Genomic DNA, 14,779 nt, shown 5'->3' on the forward strand with positions numbered 1-14,779 from the left:
TAATAATATAATAAATAAATAAATAACAATAAGAAATATATATATATATTCACAAATTGTCCGTTAATATTCTCAGTCAAATTTATAAATAATAATTTTCAGTCGTCGTGTTAATTAAAAACAAAACAACGTTACAATAATAATAATAATAATAATAATAATAATAATAATAATAATAATAATAATAATAATAATAGTTACAATAAGGGTTCTATAAAAATTAAAAAAAAGAATACCCATTCTTTAATATCAATATATATAAATTATATATTATTAATTTTTGTTAATTACTGAAAAATATTTGTGGCAATTATAAAAATTTAGAAAAAGAAATGTTTTCTCTTTTCAATTTTTCGTTTTTCTTTTCTCTCTGTTTCTTAGAAATACGAGTAATATCACGGTGGTTCATTTTTCGCAGTTGAGTAGTTCATCATAAAACGTCGACGATGCGAGAATGACTTTGATTTTTTTGCCTTCTCGACTCAGTTTTATCGTCCGCATCGACTTCTTTCCCTTCCGGAGGTACCTCCCCTTCATTCTCTTCGTTTTTATTTTCCTTCACCTCGTCTTCCTTTAGCTGCCCCAACTCGTCCATCTCATTTTTTTCCATCTTTTCAGTTTTGTTTCGAACTTCCGCGTTCGTTGGAATTTCGTTTCCATCGCGGTCGAGTTTTACCCATTGGTAATTTCCTGCCAGAGGTATTTCCTTTTCGAAATCGAAGTTCCATTTTTTTTTCGCCTGTGATAATAAATATAATAATTGATTTCTTAGAATGATTAGTAGCGTATTAACGATTTATATTATATTAGCGATTCGTGTTTGATAAATAGAAAGATAGCAAACTCGAACGTGATCGGAATTATAATTAAAATTAATATTAAAAAGTTGAAATTGTTTATTTTCGTTTTTCTTCGATATTCTACTCCACTACATTTTGATAATTTCGTTAACCTCTTCTCGATGTTTGCGGGTCTCCTCGAAGATACAATTAACAACGTTGTCTTCGTTTCCTGTGTTTAAATCACGCCTTGGACCACCTTCTATTTCTTCTTCCTCTTGAAAGAGTCTTCTGCGAACGCTCCGAAATCTTATGCCTTCTTGAACGTCGACGTTCCTATCTTGCATCGTCAGACGAGCCCTGTGACATCCACAAAAAAATATTAAAAAACAAAACAAAATTACAATTAGTTATATAGTCGTATTCTTATTAACATTTTTCTCCAACAAAAGATTTCATTCGGATTTTTGTCTTTTATTATATTCCAAAATACTTTTTCAAACACTAATTCTAATTCTAAATTCCATCCACTTTTTTTCGTACAATCATTTTTCATTCTTTCCTTCCTTATTTTAAATTCATTCATTCAGTCGTGAATCAACAAGGGGAACAGTGTGAAGTGTTTTAAAAGGTTTATAAAAAGGAAATGTTAGCAATGTAAAACAGGAGTTTGTTATTTTTATTTTCTTCTTCTTGTTCTTCCATTCTTTTCCATTCCATCGTTCCTCTGGTTCATGGCAACAATCGATAAGAGAGCAGAGCAGAAAGAGAGACGACGACGACGACGACGACGACGATGAAGAGTATCGTTTAAAAGTCATTTTCTTTTTCTATCGTTGGTAGTTAGATACACAATGCACTAGCAAGAGTGCATGTGCACGACTCCTGGCTTGTTTAAAAGCTGTCCGCTAATCAGTGACTCGACACGCGCCACACACGCGTGTGCTTTCCTTCCTTCAGTTATGTTTTGTAAACAACCCAACGTAAGATCAACGTGTATGCGTGTATTTCTATTTCTTTCCTCTTTCTATGTTGTATTTTTTAAATGTTTGTGCGCGTGTGTAATAGAAAAAGAGAAAGAGAGAGAGAGAGATGGAAGAAGACTGTTGGCATTGTTGACTAATGTGCCGTTGCTCGGATGTGTTGGAATGCAGTTTGTTTCCGGTACGAAACCAACAACCGCACGTTTCGGTGGAATGGTCTACGCACACTGGCTAGTTGTTAATAATTTACTCTAACGCGTTGCGCAAAAATTTCTATTATTTATTGTTTCGATTTGAAAGCTTGTTTATCGTAGAATTGTCGACGAGTAAGATAGAGTAACGGTGAGAATTTTCTTTGCTTTTAATTCGCGAATGATATTCGTCTCGGGGATATTCTTGTAATGTCATTTCTCATTCCTTCTTTTTCTTTTTTATTTTTTTATTGTTAGATAAAGAGAGAGAGAGAGAAAGAATCTTTCTTGCTTGACGTTATTTAAGTCGGTCGTAAGGAGAATCCGGTATGATCGTAATTCTCGTTGAACAAGGTACGAGAAGAGATCGCCAATCGGACAAAGAAGAGTAGTAGTACACTCGTATACTCTCTTGCGAGAAAATAGGGATGAGATTGAGAAGAGGAGAAGAATATAATGTAAAAGAGAGAGAGAGAGAAAACATACGCACCTGCTCGAGCTTTACAATATGCGTCCACGTCGTTTATGGTTGCACGACATTTTACGGTGCTCGTGTTAACGTTTTTTCAATGATCTCTCTCTCTCTCTTTCTCTTTCTCGTTTCTTTTTCTTAATTTAATTTTTATCTTTGTTTTTATTGTCTTTAAAGTAGTAATGAGAACGTTCATGAATCAATCATCAATCACGTTGAAGAAATTCGATAGCATAGTCCCCCTTTTATCTTTTCCCATTCTTTCTCATATCTCTTATTTCTTAATAAGTTGATATCACGTAGATTATTCCCAGTAGTATATCATCAAAGTTAATACCTATCGAATGAACCTTCATTTCTACATACACGTAGTACTTTAACGATAATGATATTCTTCGTATTTTTCTCTCTGATCGTACCTCGTGCACCTGTATACTATGTTTACTATGTTATTCAAGAATTTTACGTTTTCCGTATTCATTCATTTGAAATTTCATTAGAAATTGTATCTCATTATTTTAGTATCTTTCATACAATTTATTTCGTAATTTTTTCAATGGATTATTATATAGTATCATCAAATAATTAAAATTCAGTATATTCCGTGCATGGGTTAGAATACATTTGCTAAACGATTTCATTTAATTTAATCGAACATTTGCATAACATTTAATTTGTTTGATCAGTTTAATCGATTTGGTTTATTTCGTTGAGTTCAATTATTTGATGATAGAATTTTCTCTAAACAGACGATAATGTGGTTAAAGAGAAACCAGTTTTTGATATTAACAGCATATCGTCAGGATTTGAACGGCTGAGAATTACTCGTGCATTTACTTCTGCAAGAAAGCAAGCAAGCAAGCAAGCAAGCAAGCAAGAGTTCTTTCTCTTTCTCTTTCTCTGTATATATCCTAGCGGACAGGTAGTACGAGTTGGAGAGCTCGAACGTGCACAACACGCCTTTCCCTGGCCTACTTTTACGCGATGAAGAAAACTATTCCGAACGAATGAGAGACACCGATTCCATCTTTCGTATTATTCTATCCATTATTCGCTCAAAGTTTACTTTTAAACAATTAACGTAAATAAAAATCAGAAATTTATTATTTGCAATTATTGCACTGTCCGTTTTAGAAAATTATGTTATGTTTTCTTTTTTTTAAAATAAATAATTATAGATTATTACGAACATCGTAAATATACAATATTAATTTATTATACACATTTGACAATTATTATCTAAATTTAAATTACAAATTTGATATACGTGGATGGGTTCAAGAGTTTTCAGCTTAAAAATAAAAAATTTAACTTTTTTGTTTAGGTTTAAAACTTGTCAACCCATTCTCGTATAATATTGGTAGATAATAGAAATGACGACGATATTACTCGCATAATTGCATAATAATAACTTATAAACAGCGACCTCTCTCTCTCTCTCGTTTGTCTTTCAATTAAACGCAATCTAATTTGCAAAGTAATCAACACTTCCTACGACAACTTTTCAATCATCTTATTCAATGAATTTATTAATGAAATAATCACAAGATTACGTTTATATAATAACGATTATAATATTAGTTAACAATTGTACTCACTTATTGGTAGGGTCTCTCATCGTTAAATAAACAAATTACACGAAGATAAATCGCAAGAAAGGAACGAACACGCGATGTTTTAAGTATCACATGACGATAATATTAAATAATATCGAATAATATCGAATTTAGAGTATGGCGTCTTTGGAGTCTCGCGTAGAATTAAATGTCCCGAGTATAATATTAGCAAGACGATCGATAGGCAGACATAGTCTTCGTCGTTCGGGGGTGTGGACGTAAACTAAACTCAGCTGGGGTGCCTTTTAGATTTCTACGCATGCGTGGAATGATGCATTGCGAACAACGAGATATCGTTTTGCTATACTGCATTCGCACGACTATCGATAACCAGAACAAGTCTCTTTCTCTCTCTTTCTCTCTCTCTTATGTTATCGATGCAAATCTGTTCTTTTTTTTTTTTTTTTGATTGTTCATTAATCGACTTTTATTCAAGCATTTGTTTATGATTTGCGATAGCGGTGAGAAACGTGCAAAACAATCGATTAGAATTTATTGCTAATTTTTTAATTCCTATTATATATTTCTTCAATTATATTTTATTCCTCTATTTATATAAATTATACAAATGAAAAATACAAATGAAATCTTTCTCTAATACCTTGAAACAATAAGCTCTCGATAATAGAAGCATTAGAAAAAATTTGTTTTAGGAAGTATCGATAATTTTGCACGGATCTTGGAGATAAGATAAAAGATAATTATAATGTATATATATATATATACGTATGTTTCTCTATGTAGGAAATAAAAAATTTCTCACGTACACTTGACACACAATTACAAGTTCACATTTATAATTGGAGAGAATTTTTGTCCGTAAATTTGTTTTCTTTCTTGCACAGCACGTTAGAAGAACCAAGTGCAACTGGCCTAGGAGGTGAGACCACTAGTCACTTGCATCCCGGTTGCAGCTAACTAGCCTAGATTCTCATTGCGAACTAACCGTGCTCTGTTGCACGCATGCGCGAGTGTCCGTTAACAGACCGTTTTATTCCATATATGCATTTATTTATGTGTGCAATATATATATATACGTGTGTACACGTTTAAGTATATGTTGCATTTATGCATGCACGTATTATGTAGGTGTATGTATAGATTCTCGTTCGTCCTACGATGCGAATTTATCGGTCGAGAAATCACACCGGATTTTGCTACAACGTCCTTTCGATGAAACTATTTTTAGTGTGGTGTATATGCATCGTCAAAGATTAGAATTTTAATATATAACAAGATAAAAGGGTCAATGTGTTTTCCAGGATTGGCAAATTAATTGTGATTTAGTATTTAATATTGATTAAACGATTAATTAAAAAATATTTATGATTATAGGAATATAAATAGAAAATAATTGTTTAGATTATTTTTAAATAACAGATTCGCTAATAGGTATTGTTCCAAGTAAATTTTAGTAATTATTTGTATTCCATTATACTTAGACATTTTATCTTTCTAACAATAAGTTGTGTGAGAATCCTGGAGAATACAACTTCCCGCCATTCTCTATCGAGTTCTTCTTTCTTCCTTCTCACGGAAACGTTACCAGTTTTCTTTCTCTTATTTTTCTTTCTTCTTCGACTCTTCTTCCTCTTCTTCTTCTTCTTCCTTTTCTTTTTCTTTTTCTTTTTCTTTTTCTTCTTTTTAGTTTGCCAGAGAGGATCATCCTCTATCGATGTTTATTCAATTTCTAAGAAATTACGAGGACGACCAGAAAAAAAGTATCGTTGAACCTTCATAAATTCTTCTTATTGGCGATCGTAACAATAAGAAATTATTTTATATATAAGCAATTTTTAAATTGTTAAATTTCCCAGAAGTATCGCAGTGTTAAATAATTAGGATTCCTCGCGCGATTGTTCAATATTTAATTTAAGTTCTTTATAAAAAAATCTAACAAATGTGTGCGTGCAATCCCAATTGAATCAGGTCTTGAATCAGTTTGAATCTGTTTGAATCTGATTAAATAATCGGAACGAAAGATACATTTTGCGTGTATTTTCTTTTATCACAATCTCGCGCATGTTGTGCATCGTAACGCAAAACGTCACCTAGAAAATACAGTTGAACGATTGTCGAGAAAAAAAAATATTGACTCTTTCCCGTGTTCTGTTCTACTTTTACAAGTGATTATATTATAAAAAGAATAATATATCTGTATATACTCTTTCTCTATATACCTAGAAATATTTGTAATCATTTTTTGAAACATTAAAACGGTAGCGATACTTCGAACGTCCTTCGATTCTTCGAAATGATCGGAATATCAATGAATGCGTCATACGTTTTATTGTTTCGATATACAATGAAGAACACTTGACACGACACTTTTATTTCATGTCTCGTACGATATTTTTTATTCGATAGATCCTGTGTCTTATAATACTGAGAATCGAAATAAAAGGGATAGAAGTATCATAGAAATAATGATCATAGATGTCATTTGCATACGATTAGAATATTTTGTTGTATTTAAAGGGTATAATACCACCAAGTAACGGTAAGCCTAATTTCCTATATTCCTAGAAAAATAAATACGTGATCTACTATAAAAACTAATCGAATATAAAAATTCAAACGACAAAAGTAAATCATCCGGTAATAATTTTTGCACGGGCTTTAGCGAAAAATTTAAAAGCAATTGATAACAATTAAAAATTAGAAACGAAAACGCGAATCAATTGATTTTGGATTGAAATGCGTTGACCTATCGAAAAATAACAAAATACCAGGAGTCCTACTTTCTTCTCGAACTACACTCCTTCTTTAACGGCTTCCATGCGAGAAAATAAATACCGGCACGAGAACTTACCGTTCTAGAAAGAGAACGAGGGAGGAGAATCGGATGTTCCGCTTTACGATTTGTCGAGGAAATGCGATGCCTCGAAATTCTGCATAAGCTTTTCCGCCTGTTAAATCCGCTCGAGGTTCACAAACCTGGAACGACTTTCTGTCTCTTACGTGTCCCTTTCCCTTTCCCTTTCTTTCCCTTCTCTTCTCTTCTCTTCTCTTCTCTTCTCTTCTCTTCGCGACACCTGCCTTTTTTCTTTCTTGTCATTTAAGTTTCTCTCATTTTTTTTTCACATAAATTAAATTTACAAAGGAACGATTTTAATACAGTTTTAACTGTTAAGTACTTTCATACGTTATTATTTGTTATTTTTATTTTTTTTTTTTTATAATTGATGTTTACAAGAGAAAAACCTTGACCAGTTTCCACCAATCAACTTCGGCCTTAACTTGACAAACGTTGCCACTGTAGTCTTTCATGATTCGATCATGTGACTAGCATAAATAAGATTCTCGGCCAGAGAACGTATACCTGATTAATATTAACGTAAGAACGGAGGGACCGTTACTAACCAGAAGAAGAACAAACAATATGACCACTATGTTGATCAAACAGTATACAAAAATTCAAGGATTTCAAACTAGGATTTCCTTTTTTTCTCTATTAGTTTTTTCCTCTTGGTCGTTCTTTCTCGTCAAAGTTTTCCTGTTATCCCAATTTGTTTTCATTGAAAATTATCGATCGACCTTTTTTTTTTTATAATCGTTTGTTTTTATTTGGTTTCAATTGAAACAAATTCGTTAATTATCGTTTACGAGTAGTTTTACGTCGTTGTATCTCTTAGAAACGTGAATGATAACGAATGAATTATTTGTTCGTGCACTCGTTTGCATTTCTAAGTTAACCTTCCGCAATGCATTAAGAGATTAGCTAATCGTATTCGTCGTATTTATGGAAGGTCGTTTTGTTTCAATATTTAATCGTATGCAGACTTTGTGTTTGATTAAAATTCCAATGAAATTCACGTAATATCATTTCGATGCGCGTGTATGCGCGTATCGTTGTATGCGTTGCGAGAGAGTCGTTGAAAATTATTTATTTATTTATTACAATATTATGGCATACGGTTTATAAATTGTATTTTATTTTTCATAATTAATGATCAATCTCTTTCGATCGATAATAATTAATACGAATTTATGTTCGAAATAACTCGTAACATTTGACTTTGACAATTCATTAGTTTTTCAGTACGTCAAACGTATTATACAAATTTGTCATCTATTTTCAACGAAAAGTCTTTGACGATTAATTAGAACGACTGATGGAATAAACGACATAGAAAAAAAAAGGAAAGAAAGTGATTCCCATGAATGGAATGCATATTCATTCATTCCCGTTCTTTCAAACGAACGAACGAACGAACGAACGAACGAACGATGCACGTGTTTTGTGTTCTTGTTTCTCGAGTGATCTCAACATATGCTAAAATCTTTCGTGCCAACTGTCGCTTCCTGCATATATCCACGTACCTTGAAATGTATTCCCGCGAGAAAGAAATCACTTTGGTTACGGTTCGGTTAGACTCGCGGTTGGTAACAAACTAAAACTCGTCTCTATACGATTCAACACACATTCACGCGTATGCATGTTTCCAAATACGTGTGATAGGGTATTCCCTAATTCATATTCCGAAATAAAACTACAAATCTTTTGACTTTTATTTCTATATTTTTATTTCTTCTGGAAGAACATATGATTACTTTATTTCGTACGTATTTATTTCTTATCATTTTTCTTATTTTTATCTCTCTCTCTCTCTCTCTCCCTGAATCTCATAAATTTCGTTCGTAAATTGAAACGGAAAAACGAGGCTAGAGTTCTCGATCACGAGTAAAGAAAAAGAGGTGCTATGCATTTAGTGTCAATGAACTCAGACTTCTTCTACATCCACAGCACCCCTCTTTCTTTCTCTCTCTCTCTCTCTCTTTCTTTATTTTCTTGTTATTTTTCTTTTTCTTTACTTAGACAAACCCTCCTCAACCCGCGTTACCTCTTCGTACTTCTCATCAACGAGGTCTTTACCACGAGGAAGGAAAAACTTGTAGCTTAGATCGCAATTTTTCCGCCAAGAGTCGTCGATAAGTGGGGAGGATGTGTACTGGCTTGTCCGTTACTAACCGTGGGACATTGTATGCATAAGAGAGAAAGAGAAAGAGAAAGAATGAGAGAGGGTAGATAAGTTCATTTGAACAAGTATTTCCTCGATAAATTTTATCTCTATCTTCTTTCTTTTCTCTTATTTTATTTCTTCCTTTATTTATTTCTTTACCCACACCTAAAAGCAGTTGCTAGTTGGTGGTGGTGATGTTGCATTATTCGGTTGATGCGTTAACTCTTTTTCAATTATTTCGAATAACGTACAGTGATTATTTTATTTTTATTATTATTTTGCCGTATATATTGAAAATTATTATATTAATGGATAATAATTACTTTTCTTGCAAAATTATATATAAATTCGAACGAATGTTCAATTTAATCATTATGAAAGTATACAAATAAGAAAGCATATAATTTCATTCTTCAAATTGCAATACTACAATGCAAGTACGTGGCGTGGAACACGTTTAATATAATAATTTATTCGAACCTAACTTCTCTCTCTCTCTTTCTTTCTTTTTCTCTTTTGTGCATTGATACTAATATTCAAAGACCCCTTTGAAAGGAAACATTTGTTGGTTGAAAAGCAGACTTATTTACCAATTCTTCAGGCTTCCTTTTACTCAACTCGAATGAAATAAATATAACGAGAGAAGAACCCCCATCCATTAGGGGCTGAGGTTGCTCAGCTTGCTAACCGTCTATTCCACCCTCCCTTTTCTTTCCCTTTTACTTTTTCTCCCCCCTTTTTTCGAATCTGCTTGACACTCTCTCCTTCTCTCTCTCTCTCTATCTCTACATTCTCCTTTCTTTTTTTTCTTCCACGTCACGAATTTTACCTACACACATTTTCCTTTCTTTTCTTTCTTTCCCCTATCCATTTATACATCTATCTCTCTCTTTCCCTTTCCCTTTTTGGTTTTTCTCTTCGAGTGTTGTGTGGTGGTTTTCTCTGATCGTAAAACGTAACATTCGTGTCGATATTTTGGACACGCCTTCGAAAGAGTAAACGGGGGAGGAAGAGGGAGGAGGAAGAGGGAGGAGGAAAAGGTTTCCTGGCGGACGTTTTCATCCGGCAGACGTGCTTTACCGAGGTGAAAGGTCATATGTGGGAAAAAGAAAGAAAGATAGAAAGAGTAACGCGTGTTACTAAACTGCATCACGTGTTGCCAATCTGTTTCGCTTGCAATCCAATTCCAAAAATTATCCTTTTAAACACCCCCTTTTATATAAGATACATAAGAAATAATTTTAAGTTATTTTTATCGAAGATTCGATCAGATCGATCACCTATTTATCAAATAATTGTTAATCATTCGAATTAGAAAGTGCACTTATATTGTTAGTTGCAATTTATTCCTTATCATAAATAGATCGATCAAGAATATTAAAACGTGTTCTAGGAGTAACGTTGTTTCATATAAAGACACACATATATATATACTCACCATAAACTGTCATTTAAGTGTCACCGATGGTTATCTAATGGCTTCATTAATACGCAAATTACATAGTAACGTGCTTATGTGGTATATAATATAGACACATACAACACTATATCGGTATAGCAACTGCATACATATACATACATAAATACGATACGATAGGTGCAAATTTCTTAACTCGGCTTTGAACGGAAAGTCATGGCGAAAAATGAATTCATCGTCGGCCATTCCCTAAGTGAACTTTCCCCGTTGGAATGTGGATATCGCGTTCTTACCACAGGCCTCGTTCAAGTATTCAAATACTTTGTACGATTGAAAATTATACTTATACAATTAATTTTCGTACTTTGTATTTCCAAAAAAAGAAAAGAAAAAAAATTTCGCCGAAATATAATTACATATGATTACGTCATATGTAGGTGATCTTGATGAATGATTTATAATTTAAATATTGCAAATAATTAATACATGCATAAATATATATACTGGGTGTGATATATTTGTATGGTGACATATAATTATTATTTTAATCGTATAATTAAATAATATTTTATAAAAGATTACAAATCAAGAACTTTGATGTAAATTCAAATGACAACAAAAATTCGTATAATCTAACAATTAATTTAACGTGTAATACATCATGCGTGTATGTGAAAAGAGGAAGAATATTGTAAGATAGTATAGGATAGACATTAACATATGTATGTGTGTGTTCGTGTGTACGTGCTTGACGAAAATAGACACGTAGATCGGACTAACGTGAGTTAGAAGAAGATAGAAAATGATGATAGAGATAGATAGATGATGGGTTAGAAGAGAAACAGTGCTCTTTTGGCTACCGCAAATTCTCTCGGTCTAATATTTATTTCGCGACCATGTAACGTTCGCCCATTTGCGGCAGGTCAGTGACGTTTCTTTTCTCTCTTTCACTCGCTCACTCTCTCTCTCTCTTTCTATCTACCTACCTATCTATCTATCTATGTATTATCTATCTCTGTCTTTCTTTCGGCCCACGTATAGAAACGAACAACCGTCGGTGGTCTTTCGTGATTATCTGCCGGAAATAAACTAACCGAACGATCTGGACCTTCTTAACCATAGTCCATATATTATGTCTCTCTCTCTCTCTCTCTCTCTCTCTGTCTTCCTTTCGTCTTATTTTTTTTTTTTTTATATTACTCGCTGCACAATCGTATTTTATACTTTCGTCGTTACTTTACGTTTCATTTTTATTTTTCGAATATCGTTCAGATTTTTGTCTTCTATTCCACGTTACCTTAATTCGAGGGGGGTATGTTTATCGTAATTTAACGCGTGCACGCCGTTTTTTTACATTTTCTTTTTTTTATAATAATTTATTTAACCGCGACGATTATTATTCAGGATTTGTTTCTTTTCTTCTTTTCTTTTTTGCCAGGTCTAATCTGTAAAGAGATATTTCTTTCTTTCTTTTCTTCTTTTTCTTTTCTTTTCTTTTTGTTCATTCTCCGGAAGGAATTATAATGCAAAGTAAAACCGGGCTAAAAAATAAAAAAGTTTCTTTAAATTTACACACTCGATGAGAGAGAAAAAGAGAGAGGGAGAGAGAGAGAACACGCGAGCACTTAACTTAACTTAACGCATCGACCTCGGATTTCCAAATATTTGCCCTCGCACACCGTCTGGAACTCTTACGAAAGAGAACGAGAACGCGCACGCGTTCGAAATTAAATGTTTTAGTTAGTAGAACGTACGATTTGTTCGTTTCTTTCTTTCTTTTTATTATTTCTTTCTTTATTTTCTCCGATGGAAATAATACAGACAGAAACGGAACGAAGAAGGGAACGAATTTCTGGCACGGAATTGAAAGATTTTCGGTTGAAATTACTCGTTAAGGATTACTCATCTTTTTCTTCTTCTTCTACTACTACCACGTAAACGTACCTAACAGGAACATTAATGCGTTTGTATGCGTGTATGTTCGAGCGCCCGTGTATACGTGCATGCGTGTGTTACATTTTTAAGTGAATTAATCAAACTGGGTGATCGTTCTCGTGTTTTTTTTTTTTGTATAAGAGAGCGAGAAAGAAAGAAAGAGTGGATGAGTAATCAGACAGTTTAAACGAAAAAGAGTATTCTTTGTGTGCGCTTGACCTTTATCAGTTTTCTCTTACGTTAATGAGAATTAAAATTGATATGTGACAATTTAAAATACGATTGTAGGAAGTATGTCGCTAATGCCTTATCGTTTTTAAAGATTATTTCTATTATTATTAATATTATATATCGGTCTTATCACACCTTCTGATATTAATATATATATATATATATGAAAAATAATAAGGTATATATTATCCAGACAGTGTTATCGCGATGATATACTATCGATATATCAAGATTATAATATACACAACGAACCAAGTATGCACCAACAAAAATGTATTTTAAAAATGAAAGTGTACCCAACTAACGAAAGAAGATCCGAACATTATTTTTAGGTCCCAAGGATAACGTCGAGTTTGTTACAGTTTCACATTGAACACCGTAAGACAAATAATAGACCATCGAAAGGTAGAAAAGGATGGAAGGGTTAGGTAGTAGTAGCAGCACCTTTCGGTACCCTTCCTGCGGGTGCATTCAACCTGTCCGGAATTTAAAACCCCCCTGTGTGTGCGCAATAACCTCTTGGATGGCTCCTCGAGAAATCCAAGACTCGGCTCTCGTGAACTCGAGGAGCCCAGGAAAGGCCAAACCGGCGATGTAACGTTACACTGTTAAATCCCGTATGTAACGTTAGTCACGAGTACATTCTCTTTCTCTTTCTCTTTCGGTCTTGTATAGGGTGGGACTCATTACCGGATGCGGACCAACCACAAGACGACAGGATCTATGCTGTCCTGAGTTCTTATCTCTCAGACGCATCACCTTTGTAATCTCAATGTATTGTACGTGTTCCTATTTACTATCTCTCCATGTATTATATTATATTTTTTTTTCTACGCGTATATTTTCGTGCTCTTATTTAATGAAAGGGAGTTTTTTTTATCTTTTTTATACGTGCTCGTGGTTTTCTTACCGAAGATCCTTATACAATTTTTAAATTAATTTAATAACCGTGTGCGACGTGTGTCTATAAAAAGAATTATTTAAAACTTTGAGTTAATTAATATAAATTAGTAATATAATTAGTATCATTTGTATAGTTAAATGACGACCCTATAATCGATTAGAAAAAACAAACGAAAATAAAAATGATATATAATACAAGCATGCAGTTATTTCGATCGATCGATTAATCATATTATTAATACAATTGCATAATAGAAATGTAAATTAAACACACACACACACAGAGATTAGATATATATATATGATATATCTCACCTGTGTCTTGCCGCCAACATTTTTCTGTCGATTCGAGTTATAATTCAAATTTGGCGCCCAGTCGTTTATCGACGAGCAACAAAACGAGGGATGCGATAAAATTGTCGTTGTTGTTAGAGGTGGGGGCGAGGGGGGTAGGGGGTGGGTAGTAGTTAGAAACGAGCCGCTGACACCCCCGCGTTGTTTTGTTCTCGGGGACAGGAGGGGTTTCTTTTTCGTGGTTTCTTCGCAAAACGTGTAACAACTAATGCAATAGGAAATGTTTTTTAATGGAAGGAGATGAAATTGGAGAACCGTTCTTCGCAAGTTTGTACCGGCAACTGAAGCTCGCTCAGTGCTATCGCGACTCTCGGTCGCGAGCAACTCGGCTCCTCTTCTTCTGCGCCTCCGACTGAACTGCATGCATTCCCTACGGTTAATCCATCTACGTACGTCTATTTATAAATGGCCGCATGCACGGCCACCGTGTTTCGGACGTTTATAGGATATGTCGACTCGGGAACAAACCGAAGGGGCGGGGGGTTGAGGGAGGAAAGGAGGAAGAGAGAGAAAAACACTCGCTGGAACTATGATTCATCCGCGAAATTTCTGCATCTCAAAATTATCTTCCAAAAAAGTCATACTTTTATTTTTGTCTTTTTCATTTGGCTACGTATATATTTTTCTCTTTTTTTTTTTCTTTTTACATTTTATTATTTATACGAATGTAACGTGGCCAAGACCGATACCGCCATTTTGGTTAACGCGAGAGTACTTTTACTTTTTTTTTTTAAATTCTACCACGAGTATTTGAAAATTTTGGATTAATTTTAGATCTATCCTTTTTTATTATTTTTTTTTTAATTGTCACATATAAATTTGTATAGGACGTTTATTAAAGTTAATAGAATAAAGTGAAAGTTTTGGATGAAAGTATTCTAAATATTGGTGCACGTTTTCGAAACATATTGGAGTATTTTTATTTATAGAACGC

At 33.6% G+C, this 14,779-nt stretch overlaps 1 protein-coding gene across 2 annotated transcripts; it reads right to left on the bottom strand.

Moving 5' to 3' along the window:
* Positions 1-356: 356 nt before the first annotated feature.
* On the bottom strand, positions 357-13,904 carry LOC122515832. 2 transcript variants are annotated; one of them, XM_043633333.1, is made up of 3 exons: positions 13,807-13,904; positions 953-1,139; positions 357-739 (listed from the first exon to the last, which is right to left on the bottom strand). In XM_043633333.1, the coding sequence occupies exons 1-3, from the start codon at positions 13,824-13,826 to the stop codon at positions 431-433; spliced, it is 516 nt and encodes a 171-aa protein (XP_043489268.1). In that variant the 5' UTR covers positions 13,827-13,904; the 3' UTR covers positions 357-430. The 2 variants fall into 2 exon arrangements, with proteins under 2 accessions (XP_043489268.1, XP_043489267.1); XM_043633332.1 differs by lacking the exon at positions 13,807-13,904 and adding an exon at positions 4,024-4,349.
* Between the last annotated feature and the right edge of the window lie 875 nt (positions 13,905-14,779).

The sequence above is a fragment of the Polistes fuscatus genome, unplaced genomic scaffold, assembly GCF_010416935.1.
Source record: "Polistes fuscatus isolate 324 unplaced genomic scaffold, CU_Pfus_HIC Scaffold19, whole genome shotgun sequence".
NCBI lineage: Eukaryota > Metazoa > Arthropoda > Insecta > Hymenoptera > Vespidae > Polistes > Polistes fuscatus.